We start from the raw sequence: 23,096 nt of genomic DNA, 5'->3' as shown, positions 1-23,096 counted from the left end.
ATCAGAGTTTTCATGCATCTTGGCATGTTCTCCTCCACCAGTCTTACACACTGCTTTTGGATAACTTTATGCCACTCCTGGTGCAAAAATCCAAGCAGTTCAGCTTGGTTTAATGGTTTGTGATCATACATCTTGTTCTTGATTATATTTCAGAGGTTTTAAATATGGTAAAATAAAAGTTAATTGTTAAAAAAATAAAGAATATGTATTTTAGGATGATATTCAGTTTGGGACGACTTCTAGGAAGTTTTAGGACGGTTTTTGAAAGCTCGTTAAAAAAACACTGGTGAAAGGACAGGACTCTTAATGCTGCTGGATATAAGCACCAATGATGGTGATATGCAGCCATGTGAAGTTTGCTGTGGTAATGGTGTAAAATGATTGTGTTAGCTATTACTGTTTGCTACTTTTGCCGCCAAGAGCAAACATAGAGAAAACTGAACTGGAATAAGCAGTGTACTGCAGTTATCACTGCTCCACTGAACAATACTGATATTAGGACTGCTCACGTGAATCTACCATTATTATGCAAACAGTGTATAACACATTCACATTCACTCGCCTCTGTAAGACCTTTAATTAAATCTGGATGAGAGCATCTGCAGAAATCCACAGATGTAAAGGTTAAGGTAAATGAAAATGCAGAGCGGCATTCTATAGAATCATTTACTGAAAACAAATGGACTGTCCCTTTAAGACCTTGAAGACTGAAGGTTGCATTTCATTTAGGAACTGACTGATTAACCCAATTAAACCACAATCAAACACCCTGGAGCGGCTGCATAAACACAGGGTCATTTACATTATTCAGGTTCAGCAAATTAAACAATTACGTGGTTGAGCACGCAGGCTAAATAAATGTATGCATTACAGCCAGTGTCCCACACTGGGAACCGGCGAGAGAACGCTTTAACTTTTTAAGAGGCTTTCTTTTTTTCTTACGCATCCAAGTGAATACTGAATAGAGCCCTACTCTGCAACAGATAAGAGAGTTTACGTTTGGACTTGTTTTATTATCTTAAAATAAGTGAATGAATCCGTTTCAGAAAACAAACTTAAATATGACACTCATGAATACAGCTGAGAGCACATTTTCTACATTTGCTGTGGAACAAACACTGTTTTTAAAGATGAAGGGGGTCTAGAATGGGTTTATCATAGCACTGAACCAGTTTACACAGATCCAATGATGACTTTGACAGTATACGGTGTTGATACTGGAAAGCAGTACATCACCTCCGGTCTCTGCTAGTTATGAAGAAATAGGTACGAGGCTTGCATTATCTGTAACACTTTTTCTTTGGATGATCTTGCGTAGATGCCACATAGGTGCTCAACTAACATACAGTCAAATGTATATTAAAAGTAACTGTACTGTACAGTAACTGTGAATATAAATGATTTTCTAATACATGTATACTTACACCTTACCCTAGACCTAACCTTTGTCGTACACTAGAGGGGTTTAGTATGGCGTCACATCAATGTCAAAAGTGGGAGCGCAAAAATAACAGGTGAAAAAAATTAAAGAGCGTGTTTTAACATTTTGTGTGTGTAAATTGACTTCTCGTAAGCACATATGTGAAATTCGCTGAACAGAATATCGCTTTCGAGCTTCATTTTTCTCCTCTCGGGTGTACACTTTTTCTCTGGAATTCACAGCTCTCCTTGCGCGCTGTGTGAATTACCTGCGGTGAAAAAACTCGAGCGCAAGTTTAGGTTAGGCTTAGGTTTTAAGGATGATTCAAGCTTAAGATTAAGGTTAGATTTATGGTGTTTGAACCATCAATAAAACATTTACATTCACATAAGTATTCCGGTGTATTTAATAAGATTGAAGTTGTTAATAAGATTGTAGTTGAATGCTACATGATCGTCTACATGGCATCTTTGGACCATCCAAATAAAGTGATACCACATCATATTTTAGCCAACACTTAAAGTTTTGTTAATTTGTAAATATAAAACAATGAATGGAAACTGATTCAGTTCAGATAGTAAGATTGATCTTGTTGTATTTGTTTTATTTATTTATTTTATTTCAAACTGACTAGGTAGCATGATTTTACCCCAGTAAAATCACATTATTACTGTTCATATATCAAAGAACATTATAGAGCAAAATAGAAATCTATGCATTCAGCTATAAACAGATTATCAGATGATTGCTAGTTAAATATGTAATCATAATACATAGGAATATGGGAAGACATGGGAAGATATTGCACTGCTAGATTCAGTTTGAGATCTGCTGCACTTTAGTACTATTTAGAGTGGATTTGCTTTACATCCAGTGCTAATGACAATGAAACACTGCATGCAATGCAGGCAGCTTGCAAAAGGACTTGTTAGAATTATGCAGTTATCCTGGAGCTTCAGTCATACATGGGATTGAAACACACAGCCTTCTGATGGGTTGCTACCAGTCGGCAGTTTGGGCTTGTAGCTAAGGATGTATATCTCAATCAACACATGAACTGCAGCCCTAACTCTTACAGTTTAATAAAAAAATACTGTTCGTATCAAATCCTCTGACTTTGTATCATTTCTGTTTTTTTGTTTTCAATTATGTGTCAGTGCAGGAGTGCTGCAGTGCTGTTCCCTGAGCACACTGGGCTGTTTAATGATGTCATGTGTGTAAAGCTTTGCTGACACAGTGATTTATGGAAGAGAAATGCACTTTATGTGCAGTATCTCTCTCACAGGTTGGTGGCAGCCTCAAATCTATGTTATTAAAAATACCATTTTGAATGAATTAGTGGTACAATGTTTTCACTCTTTAAAAAAAAACCTCACAGCTGTCCATGAGCAGCCCCTATAGTGCTTAGAAGCACTCTTTTACCCCTATTACAAACTCATCTGTCCATCTATTCATCCCTCTATCCTCCCGTCCAGCCATCCTTCATCGTGGCTTTTTTCAAGAGTACTTCAGGTTTAATACACAAACCTCTTAGACATGTCTCTCACTCTTTTTCTTCCCCTCTTTCTCTCTCTCTCTCTCTCTCTCTATCTTCCTAGCTATGTTATAAGACTGCAGTTAGATGTGAACTGACATTTTAAAGGTTTTCTCTCCCAGTCCTCTGTCTTTTTTTCCCCTCCTCTCCCCCTCTCTCTTCAAAAAGTACAACAAGGGCACTCTACTCTCCAGAGGGAGCAAAAGCAGACAGTAAGGGGAGGGAGGGGAGAGAGAGAGAGAGAGAGAGAGAGAGAGAGAGAGGGGGTAGAAGCGAAAACAACAGAACAGGGAGGAGAGTGGTCAAGTGAGAGATTTTCAGAAAAAGAGGGAAAAAGTAAAATAATGTGAGAAAGGGAGCAAAACTGAATGAGATACAACTAGAAAGTGAAAGAGAGAGAGAGAGAGAGAGAGAGCGCTCCTGAAGGGTTTACGGTTGTTTGCTGGATCTGGTGCTGTGGTGTGTTATGCGGAGTTTGTGCAGACAGCGTGGTGATGACCCACTGAACAGACCAATGACACGCTCCGCTCCTCCGAGCAGCACAGAGCCAGCAAAAAGAGCATGGCAAAGCAGACGCCTGCTAATCCCTGGACAAACGCAGTCTGCACACACACACTTGTGCACTCACTCGCACACACTTTCAGCATGCTCAGAAAATAAAACACGTTTACAACCTAACCGCCACATCAAGAAATAAAACTAATGGCATGCAGCAAGTCAGTGAACTGTGTCATTCCGTGTGTAGATACAGTACCAGTGAGGGTTTGTAATAGATAAACACACTTTCACCATTTTTATACTGTATTATAGCATTTTTAAACAAATGCTAATCAATACATCACAATATATATACTATTATATAATTAAAATTCCACAGCACACAACAAACAGCTTAAGCATAATGACATTCTTTGTATCACATTTGTGCGGTATAAAATAAAATAAAACATATAAAATAAAAATGCATGTGAAAGTTTCTTCACTGTATTTTACTCTGAGATTAGGCTGCATGATTTATAGTTCCTTCATAATAAATCTCAACTGCATTTTTCCTGTCATCTCTGATTCTATACTCCACTTAATCTCAACCAAAGCAGAGGCAGAGCTTCTGAAAAAGGCTTATACTGAAAATACATCCCAAATTTAATCCAATTTAGCTGCTGCAGATCACAGTGATATTACGAAAATCACATATTACTCTAAGTAATAACAGATGACATTTTAAGTGATTTAAATATTTCTAATGTTTAAATGTTTAAAGCTTTCTAATGTTTTCTAAACACATCTTACCATCACATTTTACATATAAGATCTGGAATGTTTTTTTTTTACAGTTGACGTGGATGCAGTACAAATTGAAAAGCTACAAGGCTTCGTTTAATCTTACTCCATTAATGTAGCAAATATAGTCTTTTATGTCTGAAAAACTTTCAACTTTTAAATTTAGTACTGAGAGTATTACAAACTTGGAGCATTTTAGCACATCTGGCTCTAGAAGAATGTGTGTGTACATATATAATAGATATAATAGGTCAACTGGCTCCACTACAAAAGGTGACTGCACAACACATGTCTGCTTTTTCCTTTCTTGCATAACATGTCTGGAACTCTCTTCCAGCTGATAGAAGAGGATTTACAACTAATGTTTTTTTTTTGTCCGAAACTGAAAACTTGTTTATTTAAACCTACAGATACCACACATACATACATCATTCAAAGTTTAAATTATGTGTTTTAACTATGGACTGTTCTTTTTAGAATACTTTTTAGATATATTTGCCCAGGAAGAGCAAATAGTTAGTTAAATCTGAAACATTTATATTATTAAAATAATGATGTTAATTCAAATATATTGTCCCTGTTAATGAAATAAATAATAATCAAACATAGTCAAAAGCAAAGTATCTCTCTCTCTGTTTTCTGACATGGTTTGTGACATAGAATGTCAGGCCAAATCTAGATGGCATGGGAAAGGATTTTTTTTTTTATATATATAATTTAATAATAACCATATATACAAATGTATGTGCACAAACGGTGAATCACAGAGTTTTCCAAGGTATATCTATCCTATGCTTAAGTTTAGACAAAATCCACAATACTTACATTCATTATAACTAAAAGCATTGTTATTTTGATAAAATATTGGCTTACTGCCCAGCTGTAAGCAAGTTTCTTTCTAAAGAGGGGAAAATATAGTTTTCAAGTTCTGCTCTAATTGTTACAACCCACTGGACACTGGACGTGTATTGGACAGGGACTCAAATGGCCTGTTTACTCCCAACATCCCAATATCGCATCCCAGTCTCAGAAGCTTGGACACACTTGGGCTCTTATGACCACACCCATCCACTCCATACCTGGTTGTGTGTTTCTTCTTTGTGGTGTGTTTAGGAGTGTGTGTGTGTGTGTACCTCTCGGTTTGGCCAGCAGGCTTTAAGCACTGCCTGGCTCCTGAAGAACACCAGCAGGCGGATGTCCTCGTCACTGAGGTGGAAAGAATGTTCCAGGATCTGCAGAACCTCGATGCGAAGCCTCACAGGCTTCGAGTCGTCCCCGCAGAACGGCCGTAACCATGCCAACAGGTCCTCAGACGACACCGCACTTCCCCTGGGACACAGCAACGGAGGACAGACTTAACAAGGCGCTTTCCTCAAAGCCCGTATCAAATTTTTATTAACCTCCACTAATGCTGGAGGAGCACTCAGACTGAGGTCTCACTTTCTATCAAAGGAAAACAAAAAAGAAAAGACAAAATCAAAGCCGCCATGATAAAACAGGTTTATCTAGTACACAAACATCTAACAATGTTTAAAGGTAATTATACGAATTACATAACATAAAAAAGTGCAACTACAGTGGATGAAAAGGTTTGGGCACCACTGATATTTTTCATATTTTCCTTGATAAAATATTGGTTGTTCAGATTAGAAATTTCAGTAAAATATATCATATAGCAGATAAATACAGTGATATTTAAGCAGAGAAATTAAGTTTACAGGATTTACAGAAAGTGTGCAGTAATTATTTAAACAAAATTAGGCAGGTGCTTAAATTTGGGCAGTCCAACAGAAAAGTAATATCAATATTTAGTAGATTCTTCTTTTGAAGAAATGACAGTGTTCAAACTCTTCCTAAAGCTTCCAATGAGAGTCTGATATTTTAGATCATTCTTCTTTACAAATTATCTCCAGTTCAGTCAGGTTTGATGATTTTTGAGCATGAACGGCCCGCTTTAAATCACACCACAGATTTTAATAATATTCAGGTCTGGGGACTAAGATGATCTGAGATGATCATTCCAGAATGTTGTACTTGTTCCTCTGCATGAACGCTTTAGTAGATTTAGAGCAGAGTTTAGTGTTTAGTGTCTTGTTGAAGTATCCAGCCCCGGAGCAACTTCAACTTTCTCACTGATTCTTCAACATTGTTCTCAAGAATCTGCTGATATTGACTGAAATCCAAGAGACTCTTAACTTTAACAAGATTTCCAGTACCTGCACTGATCACACAGCCTCACAGCATGATGAACCACCACCACATTTTACTGTGGGGAGCAGTAAAGTTTTTATCATGAAATGCTGTGTTCTTTTTCCTCCATGCATAAATAACTGCCCTCCAAATAACTCAATTTTAGATTCATCAGTGCACAAAACCTTATTCCAAAATGAAGCTGGCTTGTTCAAATGTGCTTTAGCAAACCTCAAGCAACTCTGTTTGTGGCGTGTGCTCAGAAAAGGCTTCTTCTGCATTTCTGTAACATACAGCCTCTCCTTGTGTAAAGTGCACTGAATAGCTGAATGATGCACAGTGACTCTATCTGCAGTAAGATGATGATGGAGGTCTTTGGAGCTGATCTGTGGGTTGACTATGACTGTTCTCTCCATCCTTCTCCTCTGATTATCTGAGATTTTTATTGTTCTGCCACTTCAGGTCTTAGAACTGTGTCTGTGATCTTCCATTTCCTCACTCTGTTCCTCACAGTGGAAACTGACAGCTGAAATCTTTGAGATTTGAGCTTTTTTATCCTTCATCTAAACCAAGATGTTGAACAATCTTTATTTTCATGTCATTTGAGAGTTTATGTTTTGAGGCTCCCATGTTGCCACTCTTCAGAGAAAATGCAAAGAGGAGAAAAACTTGCAATTGGCTCCTTAACCCTTTCTAATTATTGGATTTATCTGTGTATGTAGGTCAAGGGTCAATGAGCTTACCAAACAAAATGTATTTAAATCAATAAAACAACCAGGGTGCTCAAATTTATGCACCTGCGTAATTTTGTTTAAAGAATTATTGCACACTTTCTGTAAATCCTATAAACTTTATTTCACTTCACAAATATCACTGTGTTCATCCGCTATATGACATATTTAACTGACTAAAAAAGCTGATCTGAACTACTAATTATTTATAAAGAAAAATCATGAAATTTATCAGGGGTGCCCAAACTTTTTCATACCACTGTACTGCCACTGGGTGTGATTTTTTTAAACTCTGCTTAAAAATAGTTAGATGTCAGTTTATGGCATTAAGTGACAGCTGTTCCACAGTTCTGTCCTTCAAGGATGAGAAAAAGGACAGATGTGTAACTGAACTTACTGTAATTGGCAAAACAGGAGAAAAGTCTCGTTTCTTGTCAAAACAAAAAACGACCTGTTCATCCATTATTCATGGGTTAGTCTGCAGTTCAGTGAGGAGGCCTGGTGACAGAACAATTGAGTGCTATCTGACTGGGTGTGATGGCTGTCACCGCTCGTCTGTCCTACCCATACACCTCTCACTGAGTCTATTCCTCAACAAGCACCACAGCAAGCAGCAGCTTACAGTGCTGCTGCTTTTTCATTTATTTCAACTCAAAATGGCTAATAATTACAAGAATTACAAGTGTTTTCTGCAGGGAGATTCTTCTACAACTTCACAGTGATTTTATTCTTTTCTCAATCTTATTCCAGCACAACCCAAAAACCATAGTTCCATTATGCTGTGGTCTGGATTCTGGGGTGGCCAGTCAGTCCATTGTTCTGACAGCAGCAGCAGCTTCAGCAGCTTGATTTATGATGGTATTTTATCCGTTTCATTTTCTCAGCAAGGACTTCTTGATCAGTTCCACATGCTTGCAGATCTACAGAGTTGAGTGGAGCACGATGTTCTTAACATATTCTAACAGAGAAAGTTAAATCAGGCGGTAAATCAGAGGTCTTGCACATTTGCAAGAGAACGCATTTTCTCTGTAACACTGAATCACTTTTGAAAACTTGTTTTTTTCACCCCATTGTATTCTACGAGTCTCTGCTTTTATCTACAAGTGGAAAAACCTCTAATATAATCTCGTCTGAAATAACAAAGGAGAAGTGAATACTTTACTAGCTTTTAAGTTAGATACACTGTGACATCACCAGGGATTGAACTTGATGATCCCTGATGATGACAGCTGGAACCATTAAGGAGTTAACTTTATATTAATACTCTTATTATCAGGGTAACAACACACTGCTTTATATGCTCCTCACAGGTTTAGGATGTAACGGTAACGTTGAGTTTTCAGTAGTTTATTTGTACTGATATAATCTTACTATGGCAGTATTAATAAATAAAAAATAAATACTTAATTTATTTTTAAAAGAAAAGGAAAAAAAAATAATTTAAGCTTAGTGCTTCTGACAATATAACAAACTTCCATTCTCCTGAAGGTGACAGTTTGGGTCTTTTCCAAAAAAAAAAAAAATCTTGGCCCAGGGAAAAACAAAGGCTATGTTCACACTATAAGCCGCACTGCTCAGATCAGATTTGGCTATCTTGACAGTTCATATTCACAAATGTAAGTGATCTGTATCTGTGTGTAATATGAACGGATCTGTCCCTGAAATGCCTCATATGCGCACATTGATACATTTATAAACGTGACCCTCTTCACCAACAACAAAAAACACATATTTAAGAGACGAATTGTAGCTTTATAAAGGGTAATGGAGGTGTTAGCAGCTCATATGTGGAGAGTAAACAGCTGGTCTAAAGTTCATGTTCAGGTTGAGGAGGAGAAAATAGGCCAGGCTGTTTGCTTTTGCTGTTTTTGCTGCACAACTGCACCAAGAGATGTGTGGGTACGAGAGAAAAGCACAGAGCATTCGTAAAAGCAAAAAGACACATTAATTCTGATTGTTATGTATCTGTTTTAGGACCACATATAAAAGTGACTCGAATCAGATTTGAAAAAAAAGGGATTTGGCATGTTCACACAGCCATGAAAAAATCAGATCTGAGCCACATTGAGCAAAAAATCAGATTTTCGTCACTTCAACCTGGTAACATGAACGTGGCCGCAGTCACATCATACAACTTGGTGGCTGTGGCTTCCTTCGTGGCTTAAAACTACATTACAATATTGTATTCAATCAAAATATCTTATGTTTCTAAATAGAAAAAAAACATACATTAAATGTATTAAATTAAACATTTTACTCTAAGGGCATTGCACTGAATGCATTTGATCTGGTTAGTTTGGGTTTTACACTGCAGTTTAATGCATTAAAGAACTTTGTTACATCACCTGTGTCTCTCTATACTTGATAATTCCTTATCAGCAAGATGCTGTTTTTGCTGTCTCCCTGCTAGAATATGATCTTCCTTTACAGACACGTGCATCAGGTAGCAGAATGAAGGAAGATTCCTTTTATTTCTGTCTACAAATAAGGGTTAATCTACAGTCACAGTAGATACAGGAGTCACAATCATACGTTTCTGTTCCCACACTGCTGCTAATATTGGAAATGGACCCAGAATTCCCACATCTGTGAATTCATATTCCTACCTTTCACACCTGCTATCTAGCTCACAGTCAGGATAAACACTATGGATCTGCCTTCCCCCCGTAATGCAGTGCCTGCTATTAACTTGTAATATTGCATGAACTGTGTGCAGTTGTTTAGAAAAGACTTCAGGAGACATTCATGACTAGAGTAAATTTACACACATCCTTTATCACATCTGCACTGAACTCCTCTGACTTTCCCAGGACCTGGCCCTGGCAAGCTAAAATACACACTGGAACTTTCAGCCCCACTAAACTAATCATCTAAATGGGTGTATGCATATTTTTAAGCCTGCACGTGTAATTTTAATCCTTAATGCGTTGTTTTAAAAGCACCCTCCAATCTTCAAAATCTTTTTGTTTTAATTTAAAGATGTATTTTGTTAAAGAGCAAATAAATCACTGAACCCAATACTGCTTTAACATTCAATATAAATAAACTAATAGCAGTCTTTAATGCAAACAAAATTTAAAGTTAGGGAATTTCCAGATTTGTTAGACCACTGATTGCATGAATAGCTTTAATTAGAAAACCGGTAAGTAAATACAGCTCTGGAATAAAATAAAAGACTTGATTTTACTAAATTGAGAACCTCTGAAATATAACCAAGAGGAAGTTGGATGATCAGAAGCCATCAAACTGAGCTGAACTGCTTGAATTTTTGCACCAGGAGAGGCATAAAGTTATCCAAAAGCAGTGTGTAAGACTGGTGGAGGAGAACATGCCAAGATGCATGAAAACTGTAATTAACAACCAGGTTTATTCCAGCAAATATTTATTTCTGAACACTTAAACCTTTATGAATATACACTTGAGTTATGCACTGATAAACACGGTTGTAAACACTAAGAAAAAACAGAAATTAAACACATTAGCAGATCCACTCACCCTTTCTGCACGTCGTCCTGTACCGCTTCCACTATGCCTTCCAGCACTTTCATAGGGTCTGAATAATCCTTTAGGATGTCTTCATCACCACTGTACACAACAGACATTACAACACGTGTAAGCATTCCTGTGCTTCAAACTTAATTTTAAACAAATGAATCACATAAAACAAATGCAATAAGGCAGCTTTCAAGATGGAGGCCATGTTCTGGACATAGTCTTCTCACCCATTACTTGCTGGGGTATTCATTTTCTCTTTTGTTTCTGAAATAAATAGGTGTCCTGCCACTTTTGACTCACCCTGTATGATCAATGTAGGGCAGAATACTTACCATTCTATATACATGTTAGTAACATATTCAATACCAATTTTTGCAATATCACATTTTATTTTATTTGCGTTTGCATTGAATGCATTGTGTCTGGTTAGTTTTGGCTTGACACTGCAGTTTAGTGCTGAATTCTGTCTCCCTGCTAGAATATGACACTTCTTTATATGTGCATAACCATTTTTTTTTGGTTTTCTTTTAATGTGTTAAATTTGTTTATAAATAAGGGTTAATCTACAGTTACAGTAGATACAGGAGTCACAATTCTAAGTGCTTGCACACATACTGCTGTGAAGTGCTTGTGTATGTAAAGAGGGAGCTGGAGTTCATCAAAGCTGCCGGTTGTTAATTCTTCTATATTGCTGATTATAGCCTGGCTTAACTTCCTGTAACTGGCCCAAACCATCCAAAAAGGTGCCTTAATGCTGAAGATGAACTAGACCATAATTCAGTTGATCTTTTGGACAGACAACATCCACTAATGATATTGGAATGCTGGCTGCACTACTACATTTGGCAGACTTTGTTTTTTAACCAAAAACTATAAACTTGAAACGTTTTGGATTTTTGTTCGTTTTGACAGATCTATGGTTTTATTTACGCTGTTTTCTTAACTTAATTAAAAAAGAGTGTTTAAAGCTGTGACCAGTCTAGGTACCGTTGTAAAATAAAAGTGCATTAAGTATATTTTTAAAAGTATACTTAACATGGAAAAGTACATACTTTTAACATTAAATTAATATGTACATAATTAAGCTATATTTAAAAACCACATAAAAGCATTAGAGCATTTGATTAGCATTAGATTGTGCTTTTGACTGTTTTTTTTTTCATATGACTTCTGCAAACCTCAGTAGATTCAAGTATGTGTTTTTTAAACATCATTTTTAATACAGTTGATTTTTTTTTTTTTTTGTAAAAAAATAAAAATAAATACACTAAAATCCACTTTTGGCAGTATTTAATGCCACTACATATATTTTATATCAATACAACATTTCATTTAAAGCATATTGCTTAAAATACATTTTATGGAACTACAGCTAAAGTATATTTAATTTGTATTTTTTTATGAAGTATATTAAGTTAAAAATGTACTTTTAATATTCTTTACCTAATTCAAACATTTAACTGAATAAATGTGAAGCCCAAAACAATGTAAAACCCCACAAATGTGAAAGCAATGGGATACTGGCATTGGTCCAGAATTCCCACATCGGTGCATTCCTACCTTTTACACCAGCTATGTTGGTTTGTACTAAAAACTGAAGAGTTTAAAAATTAGGACTAAACAAATAATAATAAAAAAAAAAATCCTAAAACTATTTTTGCTACCTTCTTGTTTTTGTTTTATTTTTATTTTTTTAGAATAAACCACCCTGTTATTGGTACATACAACAAACTATAAATGATCACAATTTCACATTTCTGAACAGTATTGCACATAACCTTCTCAACTGTTAGACTCTCAGTCAATGCTCTGTCTCTGTTTACATTTGTTTGGGTTGTAGCTTTATGCATTAGAGAACCATCTCTCCAGACACTTGTGTTTTTCACCACAGCCTTCAGATTATTCAATTTAAGTAAATACGACACACATAGACTATTTTTAAATTGATAAACACATCTCAGCTTGTGTTTGCGGTTCCTCTTTGTTCTGTCTCCCATGTTCCCTGATATCGATAGCATTCCCAGCTGGCCTTCTCTTTCATGTTCCACTCAAAACACCATGATGCTTCTGCTCCACACTGCATTCTGAGGTGAGCCAATTTCACCCCACCATTTTTGTTTGTGAGTTTGAGGTGAGATCAGTTCAGAATTCCTTTCATTTTTGAGTGAGTGGTGGAAATGCCGGGCCTGTGCACTGCGCTCTGTGCTTCCTCACTACTGAAGCAGTGTTCAACTGTTAAACTGCTGCTAAAGTCAATTATCGCTAAAATTAACCCTCTTGATCTTTTGTATTGGATATACAGTATCCAGGGAATTCCAGAGTAGCTGAGCATAATAAAATGGACCAGATAGTAGATCTGAAGCTTTCAGTGTCTCCCATGTTTTTTGTAATTAAGGCTGCCTTAATCGTTATATGCACCATGCAAATTCTAAGCTAGTGTATTCAAATGCCTTGGCACATCAATGTTTTCTTTGGTAAGTGACTGTCTGTCGCAGTTTTCCTCCCATTGATTCATCAGCTCTATATAAGTGATACACTACTGAGTAATGAAGGAGAGACAAACTATCATTATTTTTTCTTCAACTCATGACTACAGACTACTTAGTTTCCTTAGGACTAAAAAAAGCCATTTCCTGATGGTGCAAACAGACTCAAATCACGAGAACACAGAATTTGTGCATTTTTCTTTTTATTTCGAATTTTCTCCCATTTTTCTCCCCAATATATGTGGCCAATTGTTCCACCTATCCAGCAGCTAGTCAGCTGTACATCCCTTATCTCTTAGTGATGCCACAACACAAAGAAGGATTAAGACATGCCTCCTCTGACACATTTGAAGTCAATCACCGCTTTTTTTCAAGCTGCTGCTGATGCAGGATTGCTGAGTGGCATCACAGCGCAACTCGGTTCTGATACATCATCCGCTCACAGACGCCTTGTGCTGATCCACATCATGCTTTTTGAGCGATGAGGGGACAGAGCGTCAACTACCCACTCAGAAAGGGCAAGGCCAATTATGCTCTCCTGGGGCTTCAGCAGCTGACGGCAAGCTGCATGACCAGGATTCGAACCTGCGATCTCCCAATCACAGTGGCAGCGCTTTAGACTGCTGGACAACATGGCACCCCTAATTTTTTTGCATTTACACTTCCAATAAACAGATTCAAACAGATGTGTGTAATATTATACTTAATATTTTATAGTATGCTTTTTTGAGCACATGGTGGATAGTCTCAGTTTTATCAGTAAGCACTGCCATTCAGTTAAATGCTGTATTGGTTATAAAAGTCTTCGATTGGCATATAAAGCCCTGCATGGGTTTTCCTGAGTAGCTGTTCCCTGTTAGACCTCATTTACAATTACAATCTTGTTTACTTGGATCACAAGGGACTGGATTCTAAATTGTTCTCAGAATTCAGGTGATTTCAGAAGGTAGAGTCTATTTTTGAAACAACCTTCCAAAAAACTCTCTGCACGAGTCTAGGCTGAAACTCCACTTGTTTAGTTTAGCTTTTGGTAATTAATGTTCACTGCAGTGAGATACTGGTGTTGTGGTCCCACCATGGGCAACATAAAAATGTTTGTGTATGGACGGTAGTGTTTCAGGGAGCTCTTTTGTCTGTTATCTTCTGGCTCTCTCCTTGTACTTTTACTTAGACCTACATAACCTACATAAGTGTTTAGCCCATGAGTCCCATAATATCTACTCTAGAACAGTTACATACCCAACATTTTCAGTTTCTGCTACAATGCACACTTTCAAATTACTGTACATCTCATGTCCTCCTGTTCTACTAACATTTGAGTGTATGATAGAACTGATTCAGCACTAACATTACTAATGCGAACCACAACAATAAACATATCAGTACAGCTGGGCCTGATCATTTGGACTTGGCTTAACTATCATGCTAATGCCCTATCCTTATGGGATTAGTTTCTCAGGGGGTTCTGGGGTCATTATCTCTTTTATGGGGGTCTTCTTTGATTTTTTACTGTCCAGAACGACCATGTATGTGTTTTTCTCAGACGTCCTCTGAATTACCTACTGTTTTTCACTGAACTCCGTGGTCCTCTGGTAATTTCCACATCCACATGTCATGAGTTTCATCTCCTCAAAGCTGTCCTTCTAGCAATTTGTCCACTGCCACACACCGTAGTTACACTTCAGGCTTGTGTTTCCACGTGAGTGGAAATGGAGGAGCTACTGAACATGATGTCATGTGACCAAAAACACCAAAAAACTCACTGGATCTCGCTTTTTTCAATTTATCAAGTCCGAATGCAAGAGTTTTATCACTGAGTAGAAGTGTGAAATATTTTTCACAGACGTCCCCCTGAGAAACGAATCCCGTTCAAATAGGACTAAAGAGTGTAAAGTTGTGTAGAGTGTAGTTGTTTTATTTGCTTTTGGTATAAAACACCAAAATACAGGTTGTGGACAGCTTAAAACAATAGAAAATATTTTTCTGATATTATTATTATAAGTCGAACTGACAAACAGACTGAAATCCTTTTTAGCTCTTTGATTGGAAGATATTTTGTTAGTTTAATGAGATTTTCCTCATTAGATTAGAGAAATTGGACCTATTAGCAGCCACTAGTTTGTCAACAATGTCAACATAGTTCTCTGTTCAAAATACTGCATGCTTTAGTCTACTTCACTAGAAAACAAACAAACAAAAAAAAATGTAATATAGCTGCCTGATGTTGCCTGTGTAGCTTTCTCCATCATTCTGCCTCTGTCATTATTTTTTTTGTTTGTTTATGGATTCATATTTTGTATTCTAGTGTTCAGAAGTGTTTATTGAATTACATAAATCATGTCACGTTAGCTGAGGTTATGCTGAATCTGTGGATCTATAACAATTGATGCTTGTTTTAATGAAGGTACAATCATGCACAATAAAACATGGTATTAAGAACTAGAAAGGCATTAATGTAAATTTGCCTAAAGCAGGAACGATTGTTTTTTATTCATGTTCTAAGTGAAGTACAGAATCAGTCCCACACTTTCTGTACTCTTCAGCAGGGCTTTTGAATTAGTCTCCTCTTTGCTGGGAATTCCTGCATTAGTCCTCTGGCCATCCTTCACTCTACCCCCAGCACCCCTGCAGTGCTCCTTTCCCTGCCCTGCTGCAGCGCTCTGCTCAAGGCCATTTTTCATACCGACGCAGGGAAAGGAGAAAAGTCATTTTCTCAGACTGCACTCTAGCGCAATGCGAGACACATGCGCATGCACGCACCTAGCTATGACCATAAACAGCAAATCAAAAGCCACTTTCTGCTCTTCATCTGAAACTCTGCTTTTGTGTAACAGCTCCTCCTAAAACAACAAAATCATCTTTGTAGATTCTCCACTGCTTATAAAACTAAATCAACTACAGTTATACTGAAAACTTTGAGCAGTCCTGGTCAAAACATCTCTTTATTTTATATAGTAAGGTGAGTAAAAAATGGAGAAATATAGACATGAACATAGTAAGCCCTGATGTATAGTAGCGCTGATGATAAAAGAATTCTCACCATAATAAAAAAAATAAATATAAATAAATAAATAATGCCTGTCCAACAGATTTGAGACACAAGGCAGCCATGGATTTGTCAATGGCTGCTGTCCACCCCAAACTTAATGAACATGAAATATAAAGACTACACAGCAAGAGGCCAAGCAATAGATTATTATAGAGGACACTGCAGACAAAGATGATGAAGAGAAAGAAGACAAAGACCAAGAAAACGAGGAAAAAATGAAGACATGAAAGGAAAACAAGACAGAAAAAATGAGAAAAAGACAAATACAAAGGTGAGCAAGATGAAACAGCTAAAGAAGAAGATGGAGAACATAAGAATAAAGATGAAGATGAAGAAAAAGAAGAGGCAGATGAAGTAGACAAAATGACAAAGAAGATGAAAATGAAGTAACATTGGGTGAAGAAAGAGAAGAAAACAACATGCAAGCAGATATAGAAGAAGAGCAACCACAACTCTAACGGATTCCCTGCTAAAGAAAAGGCATGCTTATTTAACCTTCACTGCAGCTCCTTTAAGACACAACCAATCAAATCTGTGAGTCTTTCTTCTGTGACCAATAAGCACTTTGGCTGAGACAATGAGAGAGCAAAGAGGAACATCTTTATTAGTCTGCTACAATTACGCTGCTCATTAATCTACTTCAGAGGACAGAGGGAGAGGAAGTGAGAGACACAGAGAGAGAGAGACTCCAAATGAGAAGCAGAAGTTTTTAAAGGCCTAATCAATCTTGATTTTCTGACTCGGTTCCGTTGCTCCAATACAGTGTAGCTCTTCCCTCAGCCGGTAGCCTGTCTGAGACCTGAACTTAAAAAGATTAAAAGATTGCTCACACAAGGCCTTGAGGAACTGAATTAAGATATGTAGAATTCATCAGCTGTCGAACATCATGGACTTCAACGTAAGATCGATTTTAAGTAATGTTATGAAAGCCTGAGCTCTTCAGACAGGTTAGTGTAGATGAAGATATTTCAATCACACAACAGTGGAGGAGCCACCTGTGTTTAAACGTATTTTTCATACTATAAGGCGCACTTAAAATCCTTTAATTTTCCCAAAAATCATCAGTGTACCTTTTAATCCGGTGCACCTTATGTATGAATTTTACCAGTCAGGTTGTAATGAGCAGCAAAGCCACTCCCCTGAAGTACAGCATTCTCTAGCACCGAGACTGGAGCAGTATTAGTATTAGCATTAGCCGTTAACCGCACTAAGTGCTAGCTCTTTTACCGTTCAGAGGTGAGTGTTATTGTCCTGTAGGCTGCTGGTAACCCTGACTAGCACTGCTGGAGCAGCATTAGCATTAGTCGCTAACCGGATAAGCTTTTTCGCCGTTAAGAGGAGTATTAGCCTGAGTGTTTATCGTGTTATACATGGGATCCTCAGTGTAGCTCTGTCAGGCAATATTAGCCGCTAACTGCGGCTAACCTTAGTTGAAATCTGGAAATCTAAGCTTACAGTAGATAAACTGAAGCTCTTCACTCACCCAAATAAACAGTTTTTAGCAAAGGAATCTGTTTAAATTAAAATCCAGCGCTGTAATTTTTAAGAATTACAGCTTTGTCTACTTAACTTAGTTATATATATTTATATATATATATATATATATATATATATATATATATATATATATATATATATATATATATTTATATATATACAGGGTTCATACACCTTTCACAAAGTAAAATTCAAGCACTTTCCAAGCACATTAAAGGCCAATTTTCAGGTTTTTCCAGCACCTTTCAGCTGTGGTAAATTAATGATAACGGTAATATCTCAAAGATTCAGCGATATTCAATATATCGCAAAACTATTCTCCACACTTTACAGCAACTATGCTACTGAGAAAAAAAAAAATAATACAATTTTAATACAATTTAAATACCAACGTTTTTTATTGTATGTTTACCCTATTCATTTAATTGAGCAGTTACTGTAATATGTCAAATTTGGGGATGAGTTGAGAGCATTTATACATACATATACTCAAAATTATAGATTTGCTTTTTGTCACACTGCAAGAGATGGTTTTATGTTTATGTGAACACAATCCAAATTGTGTTTGGTAATTGCAGAAGGGAAGAAATTAAATAAAAAGATTTATGATTCAAAATGTATCACCTGTCTTTAGAGTTTGCTTGTTATACAACTTGATTGGGTCAATAATGAAACTGAGGCACATAAGATCACTAGGCAAATAACTTTCAATAATTTTTTTTTACTAAAAATGTAGAGGTGGGAAACCTAGGTCTGGAAAGTAAAAATGCAATCCAGGGCTTTGTACCATCCTCCTGAGCGGCTCTGCTGCAGATAAAAACCCCTGGGTTGGATTTTTACTTTCTGGACCTGGGTTACTTTCCTGATAATTAAGTTTTTTTTCCCAGGTGCATTGTACAATCTGGACTCGTGTAAAAAAAAAAAAAACTAATACAAAATGTAAAATATATATATATATATATATATATATATATATATATATATATATATATATATATATATATATATATATATATATATTACAGTTACACATACACTAGGGTAGCACAGTTTGACAGGGTAGCAGAACTCGACAGAACACCGGCACTGTTAACGCGGCGTCAGCGTCCTCCGATCTCCGGGGCTGTTTGCCTGGATTCAGTGTCTGGAACGAGCCGAACTCCGGAACGTGTATCGCGGCTTTAGTGCCTAGAACGAGCCGCTCGCCAGTACTGTTAACCTGGAGAAAGTCTCGTTTCACGGTGGTGAAGCGCGGCCAACAGCGGCTCATAAGAGAGCGATGATACCACGTTAACAGTCCCAGGCTGGTTAAGCCTAACTGTATATTGTACGAATAGCCCGGATTATTACTATTATTATTTAGATAAACCCAAAGCTTGGCTTTTAGCAAAGCTAGCTAACTAATCTGCTGTCAGAGTTAAAAAAAAAAAAAAAAAAAAAACGCAGCAAAAAAAAAAAAAAAAAGAGTGCAAACAGAGCCGGCACCTCGTAAGACAACTCCTCTTGGATTACGAGAAAGCACCGAACTTCGTTGTCACACATACGTGAAGGCACGAGCGAAGCCTTTTTTATTTTACACTCTTTTTTTCTTCAAGCGAACTTATTTAGTCAGATAGTTATTTGTTATAATGTAAATGCAGTTACAATTCCAGCATTTTCCAGGATTTCAAGCACCCGTACAATACGTACGTGTGTATATGTGTATATTTTTTTACTGCTGCCAACAGTATTTTAAGCAAGTATTCATCATTTTTCCTACTAAGGATTGAGGGTGTTTTCACACCTGCAGTTTGTTTCTCAGGTCTGAGTCAATCAGTTGATAAGTTTGTGTACTTAAACGCACCAAAATGCTCCCCAACAAGTCACATGAGTGTGTTGACTGCTCTGATTGGTCAGGGATGTCTGGTACAGGAGCAAGAAGGTAAACACAGGAAGAGGATTCTGTGTTCCAGACCAGCACATGTTTTGCAGTGTGAAGCTGCTTTAACACTGAACGCTGAAATTGTGCAGCTGTGCTGTCAAATACTGTTTTCAATAGGATGTCCTGTAGTAAACAGAGTTGTGCGGGTGTGAAAACAGCTTAGCATGGAGCACCAGCACAGACAGCATTTGCTCATAGCTATGGTAATTTTCTGGCTATTAAATGTTCTTGCCACAAATGAACCGCTCCAGTGTTTGTTTGGAACTGGACCAAGACCAATTCCTCTCACAGTTTTGAAGAGGTTGTTGTTTTTTTCCCAAATCAACCACACTAAAGATAACCATAAAATAACTAGAGACCATTTTAATTAAACCAAATAGTGCTGTGTGAAAACACAACACAAAAGCACTGGTTCATTTCAGGTTTATTTGAGGTTTTGAGATTGGATACATAAAAATTCACTGACCACATATTGATGTCCATGGGTCAATTGTTCTTTGGTCATTTTGAAAGATCACTGTTGAGCCAATCTGCATTTAATTTGAGCATAAAATCTCCTGTTTAATATTTGGTTTGGCCATTTCCCCTAAGACACAGAGCCATGTAGTAAATTATTTTGACACTTCCATTCAGATCACACATCAAAAATCTCCTCAAAGATAAACCTCTTTCATCAGTCTGCCAATGTTAATGGCTTAAAATGACTTGGGAAGGGTAATCTTCTAACATAAATATGTATGTAATTTGTTTATTTGTTTAAAATAATTTGTTTAAAATTACATAGTAAGTTTCATTTATTTTATTTTAAATCATTTATTTTATGCTGTTTTTTACAGTTTGACTCTTCACAGTATCTATATTTAATAGGTATATGTTACTCAGAATAAATTTCAAAAGCTCAATATTCCCTATATAGTGCACATGTTTACACCCACACAGTGCATTTCATATCTAAAAGAAAAGCATTTATATTACAACACAGGTTGCACAACCGCCTGTTTAAAATTGCATGCGCTTCTTGGCCGTAAAACCCAAACACGCAATTACTTATTTAGTGCACTATATAAGGAGTAGGTTTGGAAGTGTTTGGAGATATAGCCCATGACTGCACTCCTGCCCAAACACAGCTCCTGAACCACCAACAGGCAACAGAGATGACAGAACACTCTGCTTTCAGTAGCATACGTAATTAACATAGCATGACTTCAGATCTAACACCACCTCTCTCTTTTCTTAAAGGCTGATTAAACCCCGCCCCTAACAGGCTTCCGGCTGTGCTGTTCTCCATTTGAAAGTTGTCAAAAAAAAAAAAAAAAAAACAGCGACGTGCCTCTGAAATGCACAGCACTGCTATAATGGCAGTGTGATTCAGAGTTGAGGGTGTGTGTTTTAACAGCTCTAAACAGAGCTGGCAGGCGGAGAGAGAGGCTGTGACCCGCGTGAAAGGCACAGGAGGAGAGGAGAGGGGGAAGAGAAAAAGCAGAGGAAGAAAGAGAGGGGAGAGATGCACACAGGGCCGCAGGAGAGGTCAGCTCTGTGTTTGACTCAATCAAGCGAAAACAGATCCACCCTGGCACAGGTTAATAGAGGGACAGACTAAAGAGTGAGGAAGAGAGAGAGGGAGAGAGAGAGAGAGAGAGAGAGAGAGAGAGAGAGAGAGAAAGAGATGAAGTGAGAGAAAGGTAGAGACTTAGAGAGAGGGATTTTTTTTTTTTACTTTAAAACTGTATACAGTGCCTACAGTGCAAAAGTATTCGGCCCCCTTAAACTTTTCAACCTTTTGCCACATTTCAGGCTTCAAACACACTTTTTTTACAAATAAAAAAACTGAAAAGTGGGGCGTGCAATATTATTCGGCCCCCTTGCATTAATACTTTGCAGCACCACCTTTTGCTGCGATTTCAGCTGCAAGTCGCTTGGGGTAGGTCTCTCTCAGCTGTAGATCTCTCCAGTTCATCCAGAGTGATCATGGGCCTCTTGTCAGCATCTCTGATCAGTCTTCTCCTGGTTTGAGCTGAAAGTTTAGAGGGATGGCCGGGTCTTGGTAGATTTGCAGTGGTCTGATACTCCTTCCATTTTAATATGATCACTTGCACAGTGCTCCTTGAGATGTTTAAAGCTTGGGAAATATTTTTGTATCCAAATCCACAACATTATCTCAGACCTGCCTGGTGTGTTCCTTGGTCTTCATGATGCTCTCTGTGCTTTAAACAGAACTCTGAGTCTATCACAGAGCAGCTGCTTTCATACAGAGACTTGATTACACAGAGGTGGATTCTATTTATCATCATCAGTCATTTAAGTCAACATTGGATCATTCAGAGATCCTCACTCAACTTCTGGAGTGAGTTTGCTGCACTGAAAGTAAAGGGGCTGAATAATATTGCAGTTTTATTTCTAAAAAAAAAAGTTTAAAATATCCAATAAATGTCGTTCCACTTCACGATTGTGTCCCACTTGTTGTTGATTCTTCACAAAAAATTACAATTTCATATCTTTATGTTTGAAGCCTGAAATTTAGCCAAATGTTAAAAAAAGTTCAAGGGGGCCGAATACTTTGGAAGGCACTGTAACTCAGGCAACACAAATGTAGAGTTACAGTATTACTGTACCTGAGTGATGATATGATTCTCTGCACTGCCTCCTGCACTACACCTCGCGGCTGCAGGTCACTCAGGTGTACCGCGGCCCCCAGCAGCTGCTCAATTCGCTCCAGTGGTTGACCATCCAGCGACATGGTGACAGCCAACTGCTGCACTTTCCCCCTGTCTGACCTGGAGAGATCATACTGTCTGCCATACTCCTGCAGACGCTTCTGAAAGAGAGAGAGAGAGAGAGAGAGAGAGAGAGAGAGAGAGAGAGAGAGAGAGAGAGAGAGAGAGAGAGAGAGAGAGAGAGAGAGAGAGAGAACAGTCAGAGACTGTGTAAATCAATGGGGACATGTTCATCATGTCCACACTGAGAGGTGGAGGACAGGTGACTTAGGTCAGGTTCATACTGCATGATTTAGGCCCAGATTTCCACTCACCAGCTGTTTTTGGACAAAAGCAGACAAAAGCCTCCGAATGGTGGAAAATCACTTAACTTTGTGCTCACTCAGTTTCTATGTGTAAAAGGCTGAAAGATTCAATCCAAAAGGTTGCTGAAAGATATATTGAACTGTCAGCGCCTGCTACAGCCAATGAAATGAGTGCACAGAGTGAGATGAAAGCAAAGCTTGATTTTGAAGAGCAGTCAAGTTCATTGTGTGCTCCTTCTGATGAAGGAGCACACACATAATGTGCTAACCACAATAACTGAACTAACAAGATTTACATTGTAATCAACATAAAACATACATGTTTTTCTGAGCTGGATTACTCACTAGTAGTTAATGACAGGTCACTGCACTAGTTATAAAGCCCAGAATACAGGCGTGTAGATCCCCACACAGTGTGGGACGTTATTCAGTATAAATGATTTTATACTGAATTTTCTTTTTACTTAATACCG

General features: G+C 37.6%; 1 protein-coding gene across 2 annotated transcripts in view; it reads right to left on the bottom strand.

Moving 5' to 3' along the window:
* Window positions 1-23,096, bottom strand: part of nbas (NBAS subunit of NRZ tethering complex) — a 353,782-nt gene that overhangs the window by 96,656 nt on the left and 234,030 nt on the right. For both annotated transcript variants that reach the window (XM_049479822.1, XM_049479826.1), the window contains 3 exons: window positions 22,217-22,419; window positions 10,652-10,741; window positions 5,369-5,564 (listed from right to left, as the gene is read on the bottom strand). In XM_049479822.1, coding sequence (XP_049335779.1) covers window positions 5,369-5,564; window positions 10,652-10,741; window positions 22,217-22,419 — 489 coding nt within the window. The remainder of the gene's footprint in view (window positions 1-5,368; window positions 5,565-10,651; window positions 10,742-22,216; window positions 22,420-23,096) is intronic.

Source organism: Astyanax mexicanus, chromosome 1 (assembly GCF_023375975.1).
Source record: "Astyanax mexicanus isolate ESR-SI-001 chromosome 1, AstMex3_surface, whole genome shotgun sequence".
In the NCBI taxonomy this organism is placed as follows: Eukaryota; Metazoa; Chordata; class Actinopteri; order Characiformes; family Acestrorhamphidae; genus Astyanax; species Astyanax mexicanus.
Note: the sequence above shows the minus strand (reverse complement) of the source record. Positions and strands in the feature narration are given on the sequence as shown.